At 40.4% G+C, this 20,567-nt stretch overlaps 4 protein-coding genes across 6 annotated transcripts in view; 2 read left to right on the top strand and 2 right to left on the bottom strand.

Annotated features, from left to right (window-relative positions):
* Positions 1-3,313: 3,313 nt before the first annotated feature.
* On the top strand, positions 3,314-4,050 carry LOC120951163 (galectin-7-like). The gene is made up of 3 exons (XM_040369711.2): positions 3,314-3,433; positions 3,506-3,588; positions 3,659-4,050. Exons 1-3 carry the CDS (start codon positions 3,407-3,409, stop codon positions 3,978-3,980), a joined length of 432 nt encoding a protein of 143 aa, XP_040225645.1. The 5' UTR covers positions 3,314-3,406; the 3' UTR covers positions 3,981-4,050.
* A 478-nt stretch (positions 4,051-4,528) lies between these two features.
* LOC120951164 (galectin-4-like) lies at positions 4,529-5,342 on the bottom strand. Its single transcript, XM_040369712.2, has 3 exons — positions 5,212-5,342; positions 5,046-5,128; positions 4,529-4,945 (listed from the first exon to the last, which is right to left on the bottom strand). Exons 1-3 carry the CDS (start codon positions 5,236-5,238, stop codon positions 4,624-4,626), a joined length of 432 nt encoding a protein of 143 aa, XP_040225646.1. The 5' UTR covers positions 5,239-5,342; the 3' UTR covers positions 4,529-4,623.
* Positions 5,343-5,498: 156 nt separating this feature from the next.
* LOC120951162 (32 kDa beta-galactoside-binding lectin lec-3-like) lies at positions 5,499-6,515 on the top strand. The gene is made up of 3 exons (XM_040369710.2): positions 5,499-5,782; positions 5,854-5,936; positions 6,010-6,515. The coding sequence occupies exons 1-3, from the start codon at positions 5,753-5,755 to the stop codon at positions 6,332-6,334; spliced, it is 438 nt and encodes a 145-aa protein (XP_040225644.1). The 5' UTR covers positions 5,499-5,752; the 3' UTR covers positions 6,335-6,515.
* Positions 6,516-7,227: 712 nt separating this feature from the next.
* Positions 7,228-20,567, bottom strand: part of LOC120948498 (formin-like protein) — a 28,180-nt gene continuing 14,840 nt past the window's right edge. For 2 of the 3 annotated variants that reach the window (XM_040364892.2, XM_040364890.2), the window contains exons 3-10: positions 18,891-18,974; positions 14,336-14,422; positions 11,681-13,478; positions 11,297-11,589; positions 10,758-11,210; positions 10,575-10,676; positions 10,318-10,446; positions 7,228-8,483 (exon numbers count right to left, since the gene is read on the bottom strand). In XM_040364892.2, the coding sequence (XP_040220826.2) occupies positions 8,271-8,483; positions 10,318-10,446; positions 10,575-10,676; positions 10,758-11,210; positions 11,297-11,589; positions 11,681-13,478; positions 14,336-14,422; positions 18,891-18,974 (3,159 nt within the window). In that variant the 3' untranslated portion in view covers positions 7,228-8,270. The remainder of the gene's footprint in view (positions 8,484-10,317; positions 10,447-10,574; positions 10,677-10,757; positions 11,211-11,296; positions 11,590-11,680; positions 13,479-14,335; positions 14,423-18,890; positions 18,975-20,567) is intronic. The other variant, XM_040364893.2, reaches the window with a different exon arrangement.

Below are 20,567 nucleotides of genomic sequence, written 5' to 3'. Positions count from 1 at the left end.
CCCCATGCCTATTGTGGCCATAATTCACCTTTTTCTGTAAAATATTCAGCTAGATGAATACTTTTTGGACTGACTGTACCTCTTTTCCAATGTAAATTGGGAAGTCTATGCCGTGGTAGCGCCGCTACTGATTTTGAATGATGTCGTAGAGAAGGCAATCGCATTCGCCATCACCCGGGTAATCTTAGCACCAAAAAAAGAAACTCACTGCTCATTTATTACAACAATTCTCTTCCTTCCTCCCCTTTTTATAATTTATACCCTATCCTAGCCAACCAAGAGCCGGATGTCTTTACAGAAAGGTGACAGAGCGCGGCCTTAGTTGTATTTAAGTTAGGTCGTAGCGCCATCTGTTGGCTGGTACTAGTACTGTTTTACACATTGGGTTACGTTTATATGATACATTGGACATTTTATACATGATGAGGACTATATTGTTTAGTGGAGATTTGTTTACTAGTCACTTCTTCTTCTTCTTCTTCTTTGGCTCAACAACCGTTGTCGGTCAAGGCCTGCCTTTACCTCTTGTGGGTTTGGCTTTCAGTGACTAATTGATTTCCCCCCATAGCAGGATAGTCAATCCTACGTATGGCGGCACGGTCTATTTGGGGCTTGAACCCATGACGGGCATGTTGTTAAGTCGTACGAGTTGACGACTGTACTACGAGACCGGCCTAATCTAGTCACTAGATTATTTTTTCAAGCAAATTGGTTCATTATTATCCTCAAAATTAATTATACATTATAATAACAAATTACAATAATAAATGTAGACACAAAACTAAACGTGTAACGCAAGTTACATTTGCGAGTCATCACCGTCATAGAGTGAACTTTTATGAACAATAATCTTCAAGGACATTTTTCGATGTTTTATCTCCAAACAAATTGAGTTAACTTCCAAAGTTAATTCCAACGCTCAATTTGTAAGCTTAACATTTAGGTTAATTCCTACACACCACACATACACTGTCGGGAATGATTACATCCGGCCTGCGGAATTAGTTACTTCATCAGAAGAGGCACTGTTAGGGGTAAAGGAACTGAACAGGCTTACAATTCGTTGCGGAAATGGAAAAGATTCGGTAAAAGTATCGTTTAAGCTTGGATCTAGTATCACTTTCAGAACCAATACGGCTGCATGAGCGGTTACAGAACAGGTTAATTTTAAATTACTTTTAAATTATTCTTTTAAAGACAAAAAGCAAACTTCAATCGGTATGTGTCTTTTTTTATGGTATTTTTTATTTCATGGTAGCTCAAAAGCGACGAAAGATTTGGCAGAGACATTTTTTTCATTCTTATCTTTTTTTACACCACATCATAATCAGTCTTGACTCGTTAAAGCTTAGCTTAACAGGTTAAGCAATCAGTTATATGATCGGTTGACTATCATAGCGTCGACAGTCCGCAATGAGCTGTTTCAGAAAAATGTCGGGATGATTTTTTCAGAAATTATTTGTTTTTCGTAATTTGTAGTGAAGTAGGATCATAGAACAACCCATTTTATATGTTCTTCGCAACCATATAACCACGTTGCGCTACATAAAATAAACGTTTTACCGTATCCATTATTCGATTTTTGAATGTTATATGTTTTGATTAAACAGCAGAGAATTACGCATTTTCTTAGGCATTGATATATCACATGAACTACAGCCTAAACTTCTTCAAGTCCTTGAGGATTTTGGATCGATCTCGTGGTACAGTCGTCAACTCGTACGACTTAATAACATTCGCGTCATGGGTTCAAACCCCGAATAGACCGTACTCCCCATACGTAGGACCGACTATCCTGCTATGATAATCAATAAGTAACTGAAAGCCAAGCTCACTTCACTATTGGGTACAGGCAGGCCTGTATCAAAAACGATTGTTGGGCCCCAAGAAGAAAAGAAAATTGATGAATTGATGAAAAGAATTTTGGTTTGGCAACTGTCCGAGCAAATAAGAACTAACAGCACTTGTTTTCTTGTTTTCTACAAACAATGTTTTTACATGATTTGTAATAACTCTTTCTTAGTTTATTACCTTTGGTCACTGATATTGAACTTAAGATAAAGCAGAGTAATTTACAAAATGTTTTTCAGCTTAAAAGGTCTTGAACGATTTCTAGGATGCTCCCGTTCGTTCCTTCTGTAAAATTTTGTGCTAGCTTTTGGCAGCTTCTTTTCCCAAGACACAAATGGATGTTGGTACATTCATAATGATTACCTGTTATAGTAGTACCTGCCTAAAAAAGTCTATAAAACTACCTTTTATGTGACAAAAGGGTACAAATTTGTACTAAAAATTATTAGAATTAAACAACTACCTTTTTGCACCTATCACGAGGCTGGCGATCAAATAATTTTGTAGCCATATTAGAAATCACATGCAATTGGGAACACAAATCAGTGGTAATAAACAGTAAATTAAAAGCAACACATCCTTCAGAAGGGAAATTAAATTAATGTTATATAAAGCACGTACAACATAGATTTTTGTAGGAAAGATGAAATCCGCTACACCATTCAAAATAACCTATGAAGTCGCCTAGTACGACGTATTAGAGTTGAGCTTCATGAACCAGAATTATACGATTCATTCGATTCATCCTAAAGAACGAACGACCTACGTTGATCTTTTTGTTTGTTTGTTTTTTTTTATGTTCATCCCACCACATGCCCATAGTGCAGTAAAGTCAGTTCTGCTGTACGGAGGTGTCGGTCCATTCGAGGTTTGAATCCACGACGGGCATGTTGTTAAGTCGTATATTTTGGCGATTGTACCTCGATTGTACGATTGATGAAAAATAGATAAGATTCGTTAAGGTGAGTATCGAATTGTCATGTATAGTCATTTACAAAACTATGTAAAGCTGTTCTGTGTTAAACTTCTTCTTCTTTTGACTCAACAACCGTTGCCGGTCAAGGCCTGCCTGTACACACTAGTGAAGTGAGCTTGGCTTTCAGTGACTTAATAGATTCCCTCATAGCAGGATAGTCAGTCCTACGTATAGCGGCACGGTCCATTCGGGGCTTGAACCCATGACGGGTATGTTGTTAAGAGTTAAACTAGCAACAAGTATAAAATCACATACTAGCAACAAATGAATGTTACATTTTTTTAATCTTTGTGCCAAATAACCCCAAACCGTTTCGCAAGGTCAGCGTCGTTGAGTGTGTGTGTGTGTGAGAGAGAGAGGTTGCCGATCAAACAACCGACGCGCTGATTCACGCAAAAGGGTCCGATAAAACAATCTTATCATGAACCATTTTTTCTTCTTCTTCTTATCAACATTACTTTTTTCCTATACTATCATTCATCGATGCATCGGAAGAGTTGTACCAGTTTCCTCGAAACTACGCCCTGGTGCACAAGTGGATAGCTCAGTAAACGTTACAGTCCAGTGTTTTCTATCAATATGTCGGCCCTTCCTGCATACAGTCCGGTTAGTAGACTTTGTACCTGTAGAATTAACCTGCTGTAATAACGTAATCATACTTCCGGTTATACACTTTAGCCAACTCCCTTCCTGGCGCATATGCCAGCCGGTCTAGGCATTTACCGCAAGATTACGATTCGCGGACGGATGACTCATGACCAGTAAGTAACAGTGGTAGTGCAGCACGGCGTTCCATTCCATTTGCCCATGGTCCAATGTAAATGATTTTAGGTTCAACATAAATCTGCAGACCGGACCAAACACTAACCCACGCGATGATACGGCGCTGCATATAAGCATTCGACCCCGGGACGGTGTCATCATTCGTAACTCCATCCAGTTCCGTAACTGGGGGATCGAGGAACGGTTTGGCGGTTGTCCTGTCCAGAAGAAGTCCTACTTCGATGTGACCATCACGGTGAAACCGGATAGCTACGGCATTGCAGTGAACGGTGCACACTACTGTGACTTTAACCATCGTATGCCGTACGCATCGGTGCGCTTCGTTCACATCGGCGAGGGGGCCAATGTTGATGCCATCACCACAGAATAAGGACGGCTCCCCTGCAAACATATGTAGCGTTTAAGGTCGTTCAGCGAATAAACCATGTCATTCACATCTACTGCTAGCTTTGCAATTATTTTTACAGTTTAATACCAACTTTTACCAAACCTTAGCCGTTGAACTTGCACTGTTAAGCCTTGTCTTATCGATACCGGATGACTTTTATTTTCTTGGGCGTGAACGTTCATACGATACCTTGTTGTGATAAGAGGTTTAATACGGGTAGGCTCGAACCTCCGGAAGGGATTTTTTTTTTCGATTCAACTTCAGTTTGATAATAAATGATTTTATTTCATACAACAGCACGGTAAGTTTGCACTCGATAGTTGGGTTGTTTGACGGACGATGGATATAATAATAATTAAACAATTAAAATGAAAAGGTGTATGCAGAAAACTTTATGATCCAAGCTGAACTACATCACCAGAGCTGTGATTTAAAGCTCCATAGCAACCATCCCAAAATAGCATAAATAGTATTTCTTTCTGTCAAAACTAGCTCGTTAATTCCAGCTAGACAGTATTAATCACTTGTCCTTATAATAAACATACGCAAATCGTTGTTTGGCAATATGGCTTTAACAGTGTAAATTATTTGCCGGACTTAAAGTAGAAATACACCAATGTCCTTCCTATTCCGTTATAATAGCATCTATCTGTGCGCCTGGACCGGTATGTATGAACCGTACCGACGCATACGGCATCCTATGATTAAAGTCACAGAAATGGCATCCATTCACCGCAATACCGTAGCTGTCCGGTTTCACCGTAATGCTAACATCGAAGTACGACCGTTTCTGTACCGGACATCCACCAAAGCGCTCCTCAACGCCCCAGCTTTGAAACTGGTACGTGTTCCGCACGATCAGTCCTTCCCGTGGCCGAATGCTAATGTGTAGCGCTGAATTATCCCTCGGGTCTACGTTGGGTCCAACCTGGAGGTTTATGTTGAACCTGCAAGGTAAGTGTCGTAAGGACATACACGGCGTTTGGGTTAGTGTGCGTTGTTGTTTTTTCGATTCGGTTCGTTCATCCTCGTTCATTCGTGCCATACATATCGTGAGTCATTCGTCCACGGATCGTGATCTTTCTATACAGCCCCAATCCAGAGGGAAGTTGACCAAGGAATGGGGAAGGCTAAAAACAAATTAAACCGTTTGCATATAAACTCTTCTGGCTAAAAGATGGGCGTTATTCCAATCACATTACAAAAAGCTTACCGGGTTGTAAACGGGTAGCTGGGCCATGGTTGCAATGTGTACTTTGTTTGTGAACGTCCGAATATGCACCACGCAATGTACACAGCCTGACAGTACTCCTAGCGATAGATAACTCACAACAGGTTTAGTGCACTGCGACAACACAACTCGGTTCGGGCTTGGGTTCGACCTTATCGTACTGTGCTCATTGATTCGTACCTGATTACCCTAAAGATAGTGGCCGATTGATAACGGACGCCAAATGTGGGTGACTCAAAATGGTCGTTGGTGTTGTGTGAGTGTGGTTTTGTATTTCTTCCGGCTTTATGCAGATGCCACATCTACAAATGTCTATTAAATTTACGAAAGTCTTCCAAACTTTTGGTACAACAATAAAAAGATCAAATGAAAAACGTTTGCGAAACCAGCTTAGATAATGGAAATCCTTATGGAAAAGATATCGATTAGATAAGCTCGTCCGAGCGACTAACATTTTTGGCACCGTCGTATGACCGTTGGTCAGCAGCTCATTTGTATTGTGGTGTAACGGAAAGGCGAAATTATGGCGCTAATGCTTCCGATATTCAATCCGGTATGTACATCATCAACCTTTGTTATTTAAAGTAGATTCTCAAATAAAACGAAATTAACCTTGCATTGCAGGAGATGCCATGCCTTGGGGCCATCCTTGGTGGATTGCAGCCGGGAAAGAAAATCATAGTCCAAGGAACACTCACAGCTGACAGGTGATAACAATAAGTTGCTAATAACGAAAGGCGATCGAGAGGATCATATTGGTGCTTCTTTGTTTTGACACAGATTTAACATTAATCTGCAATACGGCCCCGAGGTAGATCCGCGAGATGACACCGCGCTGCATCTGAGCATTCGGCCGGGCGATAGGAGAATCGTCCGAAACACATACGTCGATCAGTGCTGGCAGGATGAGGAACGGTCCGGAGGATGCCCGATCAGCACGGGGGAACCATTTACGCTGGAAATCAGAGTGAAGGATACGCACTACTCCATTCGTTTCAATGATGAGAAGTATTGCACCTTCTCACATCGCATGCCGTTCGAAATGGTTAACTTTATACATCTTGGAGCTGGTGCTAGTATTGATTCGGTGCTGGAAACGTTTTAACGTCAATCGTTTTGCAGTGGTAGAACACTGATATCAATCGGTAACAAAAACCGACGAAGCGAGTTAACTTGCTTATCATACTGAGAGATTATCACAGTTATCGACTTCAAGGATTATCTATTTTTGTAATCAAATTTAGTTGACTGAGTCACAACGGTCTAATAAATTACACTGGAATTTACACAGTCCGCGTTGTACTTTTATTTAAATACCTTACTGCTCAATGCTACGCGATAAAGATTTTTCAATATTTTTGTACGAACTGCATTTAAGTTATTTACAGGGGTTTTTCAGGGGTTCTCATAATTTTGGGACACTTTCTTAACTTTTTCTTAACTTTATGTGTCGCTAATTGGACTCTACGGCACTCTTTTCAGTCAGACTTATTAGGAATCGAATTGGAATGGAGTGAGAGAGTACAGTCTAATTCCCATCACTTGACGCTCACTTCCAGGAAGAAACAATCAAGAAAGTGTTTAAACATTTGACATTAAATTTTTTAACAAGAATCCCCGAAATAGCCATTAAGTAATTTGAACTTAAATGCAGTGCGTACAAAAATAATTAAAAAAAAATGTCATCGTGTGGAGCAAAAGCAGTACAACACAGACTGTATAAAAGCGGATGTCCAACAAATACTAGAGAATAAATATCTGCTTAGTTAAACTTTTTAAAAAACATATGCAATTAGTCATTTAATTTATTTGATATACGTATGCTTTTAAATATTATGATTTATAAATCATAGATTACCCGTGCAAACATTGTGAACATATACAAAATATCCGATGATTTCAAGCATCCGCTGTAATTTTAATATATAGATTATCACAACGGTTTAGAAAGGCACACACTCTAAAACAACTATTAAAAGACAACAGGAACAAACATCGTTACTTAATGTATGCATGTATATTTATGCAAAAGCTAGAAATGTGATACATATCTTGCACAAGAATATTTTGACAAACCTTAAGATTTGTTTTTATGCCATAATTATGGTGGATAGAATCATGTTGTTATTTGTGGCGTGTAGTTGATATTTTAAAAAATCTTTTACCGTCATTGTTTTGTTTCGTTCAATTTAGTAAGCACCAACAGTGATTGTTTCACTTATTTTGCCTAGTGTATAGACCTACAATGCCTTTGTGCTGTCATGTATTGGGACGCAAACAGTTATTGGTGATTGGCATTTCTACTACCTGGTTGCGCCGGATAAGTGAGTAAGCTTGTAAAAATGTCCAAAAAGTTCCCTTTTTTTTTCAATCAGTCCTCAGTCACAGTGTTCAGGCATGTTGTTGTGCAGTTTCAAGGCATTTCCCAACTTCACCGAACCAATAAAGTCCTACGCGCGACGTGATTTCGCGCGCGTTAGTGTAATTGCGTAAGCTATGCGAACGAAGTGTTTAAAACTAATTAGGAAACCCCTTTTATTATAAATTGGTTTTGTAAAAGACAGACTTTTGTGCCGTGTTTGTAATCTACTGTATATTAAATGCAACGTGCTTTTTGGTGCAATATAAAATCGCACGTGTATGGAATGTGTATAGATATACGCATATTGTCATTCGTTCGGGGGTTTCTTGCGCAAAACTGTGTCAACATATTGGCAATGGTACGTTCGTTACAAATGATATGGATGTCTTACAGGCAAAAATTATAGGAACAAACCAATAAAACCAATTCTCTTCCAAGCTTTTGAACAAATGTTTTAAAATCATTTATATATATACACCCTGCTAAACAGATATATGATACATTACGGGACATCACTAACAATTGCTTCAAATAATATACAAAATGTTCTGCAAGAAAAACTTATAATCACTATGGAGCCTACGACACACGCACAAAAAAAAACAACTTATTTTTATAAATTATACAACTTTTACACTGTTCAAGCGCATCGGATTGGAATAGTTTGCACCGATCGATCCTATACCTCCACTTCCTCCATCGTTCGCGAGAGCCTATTGCTATCGATCCTTCTGCGTTGACTTCTCCGTACCGCATCCGCGCGCCGATAGGGTTCGTTTTTCAGTCCCAGCAGTATGTCTTCCAGCGCTCCGTTGTAAACCTCGTCCTGCTGCAGCAGTTTCTTTTCGCGCACGGCATGCGCTTTCAGCTTAAGCTCGTTGATGACAGCTTCCTGCAAATCAAAAGTACGAGAGTAGCAGTAGCATTGCGTTCAGTTCGTGACGAAGACTGTGACGATACCATGAAGGTGCGCATTATGCTTCATAGTGTTATCTTGCACCGTTTGTGTTTTATTGTGATTGAAAAGGTGTTTATTTTTAGTACATGTATACAATGTAAGTAAAATTTTGGGTGTAATAGATGTTTGTTTTAGTAGTATGTAGTACAGTGCCAAATGCTGAGTAACAAGCAACGCAAAAATAACCGTGCGATAAAAAAATTATTTATTTATAAATTTTAATGCATTAGCACACAATTAAATCACTGTCTAAAAATAGTCTTGGTGCAGGATTAACTTATTGTACAAACATAAGGGTAGAAGAAATAATACTTTAGTGCACACAATTAGCCAAAGCGTGAATTAAAACAATATAAAAACAGAAGAGAAAATCTTACCAACCACAACCATTCATTAAAGACAAAAATAAAAAATAAAATAAAACACAGTAAAAACTCAATTCAAACCCTCCCCCTGCTTCACCAAACGGCATCTAAACGATGGAGTGCGGCTTTCTACTCGTTTGATCGCTGTTAATTTATTAATTATATAGTAGGAAAAACTTATATCTAGTAATGTATACACACACCGAATATGAATTGTAAAGTTATGCAAAAACTTATAGATAGATCAAAAATAGATAAACAGTATAAAAAATTAAGGCAAAAGTTTTCACACGCTAATTAGCAGCATCGAAGTTAGGCATCAGATGCACACACGTAATGTTACAAAAATATGGCACGCAATGAAACAATGAACGTACAAATATTTTACAGTATTCCAGACCGTTTTGCAGGAAAATTGAAAGCAATCGTTACCGGTGGTTAGTTTAATATTAATGAAAAACGTAATGCTTCGTTTGTAACTAAAAATGCAATTCAATGTTACTAGCTACAATACAATTGCTTGAAATGCATTCTCGTTTTGTTTTATGTTTGAAATGCGTTATCCATTTCTGCCGTGGATACTTTGGTACCACTACGCCTTTGTATAATCGCAATGTTGCGTCTGAATTGGTTTATTCCTTTCACACCAGTGAAGTAGACCCAGTGCATAGTTTCACGCAAAGCTTTTCAAGATCGCCAAAGTTATCAAACGCAACTTTTGCTTCATTGTTTTACATTTTCGTCGTGCTGATCGTTTAGCTTACTCTACATTCTTAAGAATTATAGTTAAATGTACTCTATTATATAGCCACCAACCCATACAAATGCAAATGCGATACTTAAATAATTAATGGTTCGCATCAATCGACATTCTGTGTGTGTGTTTTTTTAATGCACGTTTTTGTATGGATTGAACCGCGAAACAAATTGAACCCAAGTTTCGCGCTATATAAGGCACTTATCAATATACACAACCAAAGACCAAAAGATAGTAATGAATAAGAAACATTATGAAGTTTGAGTCAAAAAATGGATCCCGTTGTCATAAAGTAAACACAACATAACCATTTGAAGCGAGGAAATATTATTATACACACGAATTATACTAAATTATTAGTGCACACACTAATTACTTAACCAAGCACACACTTCGCGACATTAACCAAGCAATGAAATCCTCCTCAAAGAACAACAGTAACAACAAACCACTAACACACTCATTGGAGCAAAACTTGGTAAACTCTATGCATATGTTTTGAACCGGATATGAAAACGTTCTAGAATCAGCTAACATAAGAGCTACCAGAGCCAAACACGTGTTGCAGTTCCCGATTCATTTGGGTTAGATTTTGCAGAAAGGCAGTCGATAGTCGGAGAGGGTTACCATCGGCCAAGGGGCGTACCTGTTGCTTCTTTTGATTATTGATTTTATTATTCCGTAGCACCACCTGCTCTTCTTCGTCCTTCTTGGTGGACGCTTGTAGGGCAGCCGCCTCTAACCGTCGTCGTTGTTCGTTTTCCTGATCACAGATCTGCAAGTAAGATGATAGATTGCGTTAAATATTTCTAGAGTTATTGCCACCTTCATCCTATATTAATTTCGTTTGCGATATTATGCTTAGCTATGTTTGACCATTTGCCATTGTGCCCATACCCATACCTTAAATGCTCGTACGAATCGGACTAGCAATGAAAAGAATGCATTTGCATCTGCATTTCGTGATGATTCGCCAAAGTATTCAATGCACTCTTTGAAGGATTCCTGTCACACCCAAAGAAGAAGAAAAAGACAGAAGTATTAGTCATTATTCACTTACATTTCAGCCCATGTTGTGTGCCATACCTGTGCCGTTTTACAATCAGAGCGGATTTTTTTCAACTTTTCTTCCGAGTTCGCCAGGAAATCTCGCAACACATGGCTCTGCGTGCCTTTGCCACGTAGATCCGCTTCCTTGCGTACCGTTTCCATGCCCTTCTCGAGCTCGTTCACATCGGAAATGAGCATCTCGAGCGATACCTGCGCTGCCTTGTCGATGCAGAACAGCTCCGTATCGAAGTTCATCAGCTCGGGAAACTTCTGTCGAATGGTGGCCACAATGTAGTGCATCAGGCTCATGCGCTTGTCGTTCGACTTGGTGTCGAGCAGCGTGTCGAGCGATTGCAGCTTGAAGCCGTAGGCAGGACCGCGCTTGCTGCTGTTCAGATAATTGCCAAATGCCAAAATCACTTCCAGCACTGCGCGGAACTTTTTCGACGACTTGATTGAGGAGGATGCGGAAATGATGGAGTACACTTGCTGGAAAATATTTAAATCCCGAACCCACGTTAGTGAATGTGAATAAGGGAAGGAAATAAGGAGTAGAGCACCCGACGACAGCTTACCGGACTAATGAGATGCCAGCTTTCGAAAAAGTTCCCAATGTAGTTCATTATCGATAGTTTCGATGAGATTCGTTCGACTTTCGTCAGTTGCAGCATAAACTTGTCCTCCTCCGTCAGCTGGTTCAGATCTTTCTTCTCTATCACATACTCTTTGTAGAGCTTCTGTTCCTGGTCGGTCGGTGTCATCTTTTGCAGCAGTTCCACATTTTCCAGCGACAGGAGCTTGAGATCGAGATTGTTGATCGCTTTGATAACGGTTTCCGCGGGCATTTCTAGCTTTCTTCGAGATATTGCTGTAAAGAGAAGAATCAATTGAAGGATACAATTTAGTGAATGGGTGCGTGTATGTATGGAGCTTAAGTCGTTCGCGGCAGCCAGTCTTACCAATGTTTCTTAATCTCGTGTGTTCGAGCAGGGAAATGTGCTCGGGTTTCTTGAACCGTTTGCTGGGGAACGCCGTCAACCCGTCCATATCACAGTTGCCGTTGGTTACCGGCCCGCCCATACCGATCTTGAACCGCTCCTCGAAATCGACAAAGTCTATCTGCCGGTGCAGTTTCTCGTCATCCAACTCATTAAAGATCGTGCCACGAACCTGGTTCGGTTTCAGCGCTACCCAGTTGAGCGTGGGTAGCTTGTATTTTGGCTGCACCTTGCGCTTTATCGTCATTGCACCGTCCGTGCAGTGCAGTGCGTTGTTGCCACCATATGGTCCACCCATCGGCGGTGGTACTGGAATGAATGACGGCGGTTTGGGGGGAGCTTTCGGTGGTTCACCACCGTTCGACAGTCCGCTGGGCGGTGCAGGCGGACAGGGTGGTGGAGGAGGCATGGGAGCATTTGCGGCCGAGGGTGGTATTGGCGGGGCCGGTGGGGGCGGTATCGGTGGTGCTTGCTGCTGACCACCTGCACCAGTGCCAGCTGCACCCGTAGGACTAAGCTCGGACAAGCCTCCCTTCGCCAGGAGGTTCGATACGTCTGCAATTGACGTACCTTTGGGAAGCGTTTTGGTAAGATTCTCCAGCTCGAGGAGCATTGACTGTCGGCTTTGGGATTCTTGCTCGTGTTGTTTCAGAGCGCGCTTTAGCTTTACGATTTCGTCTTCCACCACCAGCTGCTTGTTGTACAAATCGTCCCGTTCGTTGCGCGTTCGGCTCAGCTCCGCCTCCAGCTCCCCGATCTTGAACAGTGCTTCCCGCTCTATTTCGCTGGCCTGATCCAGCGCTCGGCCAAGCTCGTCTTCCAGCTCGTTGACACGTTCGAGCGCGGCCGTTTTCGTTTCGCTGTCCTCCATCAGGGCAGCCACATCGAACACGTTGTCCAAGTAGGCTGAAATTTGAACGTGCAGCTCCTCCGATTCCGTCAGCCGGAGCTTCTCCAGATACTCGTCTAGCCCGAGCGCTGTGAACTCGTACTGCAGGTGTACCCGGTAGTTCATATCTTCCACCGAGTGGACGACAATGTTAACGAATTGCATACACGCCACCATAAAGTCGATGTTAAACAGCTCGTAGTTCATAAAATATTCCATCAGCGTCTGGAAGCGGCGCTGCTCGGAGCACACTTTCTTAAAGTTGTCAAACGCGCACAGGATGATTTCATGTCCACCCTTCACTAAGCAAATGGCCGCCAGCAGCTCCAGCACCAGCGCCTTGGTGCGCAGCGATTTGTGGATCAAGCTGAGTGCGATGCAGTTGATCGCTTCCCGGTGCTGGATGACCATGTTGAATCCGTACTTGTTGTTCATGATGGCCCGCATGCACATAATGCACACGTGAATGTCATCCGTCGTCAGGCCCATGTTGAGTTTTGCGATGTGGCGGGAACGGCGCTTTATGCTGGGGCTGTCCAGCATGTCACCCAGACCGGGACGCATGAACCCGTTTGGTGCAATCTTGTGATTAGTTTCGTTGCTCCCGTACGAACTGTTGGCCGCTGTCTCTTTCGTCGTTAGGCCTTCGTCCGATTCTGACTTTGCTTCCAGGATACGCTGTTCGTGCCGCATCATGGTCAACCGAAAGCTGAGATAATCTATCAATGCGTCGAGACCCTGGTTTTCTTCGTCCAGAAACTCCTTCACCCACTCGATATGGTTAGTTCGAAGGGAAATTTCCAGATCGCGCAAAACCTGTGTCGATGTTGATTCGCCAACCATCTTCCGCTTCTGTGGGAAAGGGCGAAACTACCATTACATTGCTGGTCGTATCATGCGAGGACATTAAAACTGGTGCAATAAAGTCTTTTCTGCAAAGCTGTCTCGTTACTTTTATAAGGATCTTACATCATTTACCTATAAACAATACTAGCTTATAACACTTCTAGAACACCCGTTTTACTGTTTGTACATATACAATAAAATGCACTAGCCTAGTATGCAGTACGTCCCGCTGGAAAATACTTTTGCTAAGTAAGCAATAACACAAAAAAAAAACAATGCACTCCTTCATTACCATGAAGCCGTAAAATATTGCATGCCTTTGGACACGAACTTGCGTCGCAAGACTTCTCTCAAGCTGATCGAAATCGATCGCGTAACGTGACAGCGATACGGCGATCGCCAATGGTCGTTCAGCATGGTTGATTTCCCTTTTAGGTGAGAAACGTAAATGGCATTAGTTTTGCGGGTAAATTGATCGCCTCTTTCCTCCCTCCTCCCACCATTCGCTCCCATCTTAAAGCTGGGAGCGAATCCGCTCCCAGGCCCAATGAGGCACAACGTTTGAGGGCGGGTGGTGCGAAAGTCGATATCAAGCCGTAAATCAACTTCTACTGCAGTTACTTTAAAGCATTGGTCACATTACTACTCTCGCGTCCAGGAAACGGTTTCAGGGCCATTTCAAACCCATCCAACCAACCAACCAACCTATGCATCGGCAGCCAACAGGAACATAGAACTTCCGATGTCGGGAGATTCGAGTTGAAAAGGCTCAAATAACACCGCGCAGAAGAAAAATGTGGAATCTGTGTTGTAATGCAATCCTACCATCGATGTTCTCTGTTGCATCCGCCTTGATGCGATACGTCGTCCGTTTTACTTACCCTGTGACTTCGGGACGCCTTGGGATCGAGATAGGTGCGGAGCTTGGTGAGATAGTGTGCCGGAGGATCTTTTGCGTGCACCATTTCCTTTGGGGGAGGGAAGAAAAAAAGAGTATAAAATAAGCACAAGGAATGAATCATGTTGTTTACGCCTCCTGCCAGGAAACGCCTCCCAGCTTAAGTGTTATCGTTATCAATTCTGCGAATTGAGGGCAATTTATTTATACCAGTTATTTTTAAAACTATTTTCTCCCGGAATGATATAATCATGCTGTGAGTGCAGACTACTCGGCATTCGTTCCGCAAGCAACCACGCTCTGTTCAACTTGTAGAGCAATACCACTCGATGGAAAGGTTGCATATTTAGGTTTCTTCGGGTGTGATCGATCTGCTATGCATTAGGCATGAGATGATCAAATACCTACAGCGTGGCCTTACATCACCAGTACCTTTGGACACTTATCGCAAAATGATCTCTTATTTTAACAGCTCACAGCGCCACGCCATGTGTGGCCTCCTCTCTACTGGCGGCGACGTCTGAGCATCATGGCGTTAACGACTAGCAAGAGAGGGAGAGAGGGAGGTCAGTCGGTCAAAATGCATCAGCTAGCAAACGCAAATACGAAGCGACCGACAAAGTAAACACGAAATGTAGTGCATATTGAATCGCGTTGCACAACAGTCCTTGTTATTATTAACTTCACAGTTTCATTATCTTAGCCGACCGAGAGAGAGACTCTAGCTCGTAACAAACGTAGTGAAAGTGATAGGCTGTGTCGGCTTATCAAACCACACCACAAACATAAATAAACCAAATGTACTGGGGGCTGTTGTATGTTCATTTTTAAAAAAAAATGCTGCGTATCCTTCTGACATGATTTGCAGCTGCATTGGACAACGCAGTGAAGCTAGCCCTAACTAAACACTAGCCCAATTGCATGGAAATGTCATCCATATGCCATTCAAATTGCAAAATTGACGAATATTACACATTTTTAAAGCAAGAAATGATGTCTTCTATTGTACTGTTGTATCAGCGTTACTTGATATTGCACAAACGTGCACATAAACGGGGGGTTGTGCCCTAGGTCTAAACAAATTGCATATAAACGACAACTTCCGACAACAATAATACAACGAACACGACGAACAGTGCTCGACCAATCATCATTCGCGAACAAATGGAATGGACAAACAATTGTGTACAATATAATATCGTTACACTGCACTTTGCCAGGAATGTAGTTGTTTGTCCTTTTGTTTTCATTTTTTCTCTCGATAGTATAAATATTTACACAAACGTAGCTTTGCATTAAAAGGTCGCTATAAATAAGTTATTGTCTCTGAGTATATACCCCAGTAGAGTAGTGCGTGTTATTTTGAACCCGCTTTGAAATCCTTTTTATTGTTTCACTTAAGCTTTTGTCCGTCTGAGAAGTAAATAAGTCGTCATAATTACGATACATTTCCATTAAAACAGTATTTTAATGCATACCGCTCAACAACATACACGCATAATCGCGAGTGTTCATAACGTAATTCATTCAGCAGTAGTAGCAATGGTAGTAATAGTAGTATTTGTTTCAGTAGTAGTAGTAGTAGTTTCAGTGTTTGCATGCTTACTGTTCACTAATATCAAAAAGATTAATGACATAATCCTCCAGGCAAAAGTGGCCTAACGATCCATTACTAACCAAACGAGTTTGCTTTTGTAAACTACCTTCCAAGACGACGTATGACCTTCTAAAGTTCATACTGTTTACGAGACGTCAATGGAGTGCGGGATAGAGCTCCCTAGACCGTTCATAGGCGATTACATCAACCACATGGAATAGCGTTGAAAAACTGCTTTGCTGTTAAATATTTTTGTTTACTGTACTGAAAATTATAGGGTAAACGTACCTATAGTGGTGCTAGTACCAATAGTGGTGGTATTGCACTAAAATGCGTCTAATACGATAAATTAACAGGAGTTAAGTTATTTATGATAGTGTGAAATGTTCTCTAGCCTTTTACAAAGGATTTAAAAATTAAATGGGGCCATTCCGTTTCTTAGTGACCGAAAAATCCATTATTTTGAGAAAGGTATTAAATTTTTTCCAAATTCCTTAGGATTTCATAACGATACTCATATTTTAGTTAACGTTCTAAATGACCACATAACAACGCAATTATTAGTTTTTAACATAATTGTTATCAAATTATATTGTTTTATTCAAATTCATTGACTTGTGACCATATTTACGTATTTTTAAGTGTTTTTTACGATAGTGCCATTATAGGTACACCAAACAGGCATGTTCCTATAGTGGTCCTAGTTGTAAAATCAATAAAAACAGTTAATTTTAGATTTTTTTTCGACGACATTTTTGACATGTCGTACTGTTTTCATTAAAATAAGCAACAGAAATGAGTTTTCTGTAAGTAATTTACCAAACAAAGGCCAGAATTTGCTTATCTGGCAAAGTTAAAAATCGACTTCAAATCAAGCAAACTCTTCTGGGTATGGGTTGACGACAGGTGTTATTCAGTATTTCAGTCAATATTTTCATCAACCAAATTCATACATTTTTTACGATCAAATTACGAAATATATCATTATTATGGCAGTAATCCATGCTATTCATACGAAAACAGCTTCAAAACTAAGTTATATTGATATTATACACTGTTTTGAGGCATCTTTGTTTACCACCACTATAGGAACACAATACGACGACTATAGGAACCATACCACCATTATAGGTACAACGAAGCAATCACAAAAATATGTATTTTTTCGTAATTTTGATGTGTTTCATGGTAAAAATGGTTGTGATTGCGAAGATTAAACACATTCCAAATGTTATGTGTTGAAATATTCAGAAATTGTCGTTCCTGACACTTTAAATCCATTAAAATACATCTGTATCACCACAAAATGCACCACTATTGGTACATTTACCCTACTTCTTTTTCTTGTGATTGAAAAATTTATTTCAAATCGGAACCATTTTGCTGCAAACAAATATCACGAATCGTCACCGCTTCACACCTTGTCCGACTTGAAATTTCCAAATAATCATTAACGGTGAAGGTATTGTCTTATGCAATCGTAAAGGTAGATTTGTTTTTGAGTTCGCAAATCAATTTGCAGCCAAAAGTACGGCGACTTAACGCTGATGCACTGCGATCTGGTTCTTAATAGGTGAATCAATCGCTCGGGAGTTGTGTAAAGCGAACACAGCTAGCTAAACCATGCCCTGTGCAAGTGATGATGCATTTACTGTTGTGGCACGAATTGCGAATGAATGAACAGTGTGTAGGACACGGTACAGACGGCCCATTCGAGTGAGCCTTTAAACGCATTACTTATACCAATTGCACCATGGATTGCGATGGATAATATTGACCAATACAAAACGTTGAGACATTTGGTAAAGTGATCTTACCAATTGACCGCAATTTATTGTTTCGCTGCACGAAGGTGCATGATTATTATTCAAGGGTGCGCACAAACGGTATTTAAATTACAAAAAGCCAACTAATTTGAAAGCAAAAAACAAAATAAAATTAATATGCTGGAGAATGGTTTCGCTAAAACACATTATTAAATAAAACAAAATTAACAATAGCCTGTAATATTCCACATGATAACGGTGTTGATGCTAACAAATGATCGTTTAACACCTCATGCGACATGTGGCTAACTATCAAAACCTGTTATAAAGAATATGTAAAGATGATGTGTTTAGCACAACGATCATTTTACAGCTCAGAGCCATTCAATAGCAGAAGCTTTAATAATCTAGAAATAGTTCAATAACGATAAAATTTTATATTTGTAAACCAACTGTTGGCCTGCAATTATCATTGCCTAGGGAGTGGTGTTTGAGTAGCGCAATTTACTTCGCCCTTTTTACCTGAACTTTTCCTATTCTCTAGAACATTGCTTCTACAGCACAAACAACAACGTGCATACGCATGTATGAAAAAGAAAAGAAAAAACCTTTAAAGAAAGCATTCCAAACGATGATGTCATAGGCAACCTACAAGCCACACAAGTAATATGGCATGCGGAATACAATGCTGAGAATTCAAAGCTTTTTGCGATAATCTATTCGGGAACCTTCATCTCCCTCTTCGCAGTTCGATACTCACACACCACGGTTACCACCATCACTGGACGGTGCATGCTTTTGTCCGGTGGTTAAACGGAACTGGTGGTGGTGTAATTGAACAATAAATCTTCGCATGACATACACGCCATGCTAGCATTTATCCGAGCTTGATTAAATGAAAGGTTTGGCATGATCAGTTGAAGGCAATAACAATCGATCGCATTGCTGCTGCAGTAGTGTGGGCTATGAGGACGCAGTATGTGCATAAGCCACATAATCATGCAATCAACATACTTTCCCATGTTCACATCGGCTATCTCACAGTGTGAAATTCAACAGTTTTGCATGCCAAAGAACATACTGCACATATACAATAGCAAGCACATGAATCAATGCTTTGCTATGCTAATAGACGCATCATTGTTAAATTCCCTTTCTATCGTTGGCGAACTTACCTGATCACATATGATGTCCCATTTTTTCTCGTTATCATAGTTCTTCAGCAACTTTGCTTTATCCGGTGGAAGGTCCATCGATGCCTGTAATTATAAAACAAAGTGAGTGTAAGCTTATTAGAACAAACAAATAATCGAATAATATATTCCGCATTCAGTATTCCTTTTTAATTAAACAGATTTTCGTTTCTCTCTATTATTTGCATTAACATTAACAAGAACATTAACCATCCCGGCCACTACACTGGAGTACATAACGTAAGTACATAAAGGTTAATGAGCGTAAAGTGTATGGAGTGGGCATAAATCTGACGGAATGCACTACAAATTGTTTTTACTTTCGTTCAGTTGACTGGGCGTACAATGAAAGATCTTCAAACATAACCGCCACACCGGGTCGGAAAATTAGGTCGCAAAACTGTGCAAGGTTTGTTATTCTCGTGCGCAAAGGCATAATAAAAAAGCATCATCAACAGAAGCGGCGCAGTACGAATGTATAATAAAACTCCTTACATAGTTTAAGTCGGCGTTCGATTCGTCTCATATGGGCAATAGATGGGACTGAAGAGCCGTCCGCAGACGCCGCGTTTGTTCGTTGCTATGGAAAGAAGCACCGTAATGATCTGTGGGTTGTGTAAAGGCCCCTTGGAATGGGTTGATTAATGGCGACACATGCCTCGTCCAACTATGAACCGTACGTTTACAACGTAAGGGAAAGTGGGGCAAATTGGGCACTCTCGATTTAAGCATTATTTCACTACAAATATACTTTCCAATGCTCAAAATGTATTCATTAGAGTGTTCTATGAACCACGTAAGTTTCATTACCCTTACATAACAAATAAAACAGAAAAATGCAAAATAAGGCTTAGTAGCATATTGATTTAATTTTTGCCACTTCGAAAATAAGCTTAAACCAGTGTCACAGGGATGATTTGAAATTTTACATGATATAATTTTGAAGATAAGATATTTCTATACAATTTTTCTGAAGAAAGCAAGGCGATTGAATGCGTATTTTTACTAATATAACAAAAAATACAAAAATGCTTCACGTGGGGCAAAATGGGCAGATGCTTTTGACATACGGCGCTTGGTGAGGCTATGGTGTTGTATTTGTCGCCTCAATAATGATGACAGGCACAGCTTCAAAAGATTCGATTTCGTAGATTACAACGTGTAAAAACTGTTTTAATTTTGATAACATATTTTTGGAAGAATTATAAGGGCTTCCCTGGCTGGCAAAACAAAAGATAGAACGAAAATACATTTCACGAAACGTGCGCAAAAGCATAGACCATTACCCAAGCGCAGTTGTTGTGGCCCATATTGCCCCAGTGTTTTGACGTTTCACAGTTTGTTTATATGTGCCCATTTTGCCCTAGGGCTATGCCCATTTTACCCCGCGTGTCAAAATAGCTTCTCGTAAAACATCAACTTTTATTTCATGTTTTTAAGTTGTTTTCATTCTATGTGGCAATTTTAATCCATAGATAAATGGTGGAGGCATACAATAATGAAGGCAAAATTGTGTTTTGTGGCATATTCAAAGGAATATTCAGTAAACTGCTTAACATGCCCATTTTGCCCCGCTTTCCCCTATACCCACCGTGGTACAATGCAGGAAAGTTGTCTATGAGCGTAAAATTTGCAATTTTTCGGAGTTGCGGGCGGATG

The sequence above is a fragment of the Anopheles coluzzii genome, chromosome 2 (genome assembly GCF_943734685.1).
Source record: "Anopheles coluzzii chromosome 2, AcolN3, whole genome shotgun sequence".
Classification (NCBI taxonomy): domain Eukaryota; kingdom Metazoa; phylum Arthropoda; class Insecta; order Diptera; family Culicidae; genus Anopheles; species Anopheles coluzzii.
This window is presented reverse-complemented; position numbering and strand designations above follow the sequence as displayed.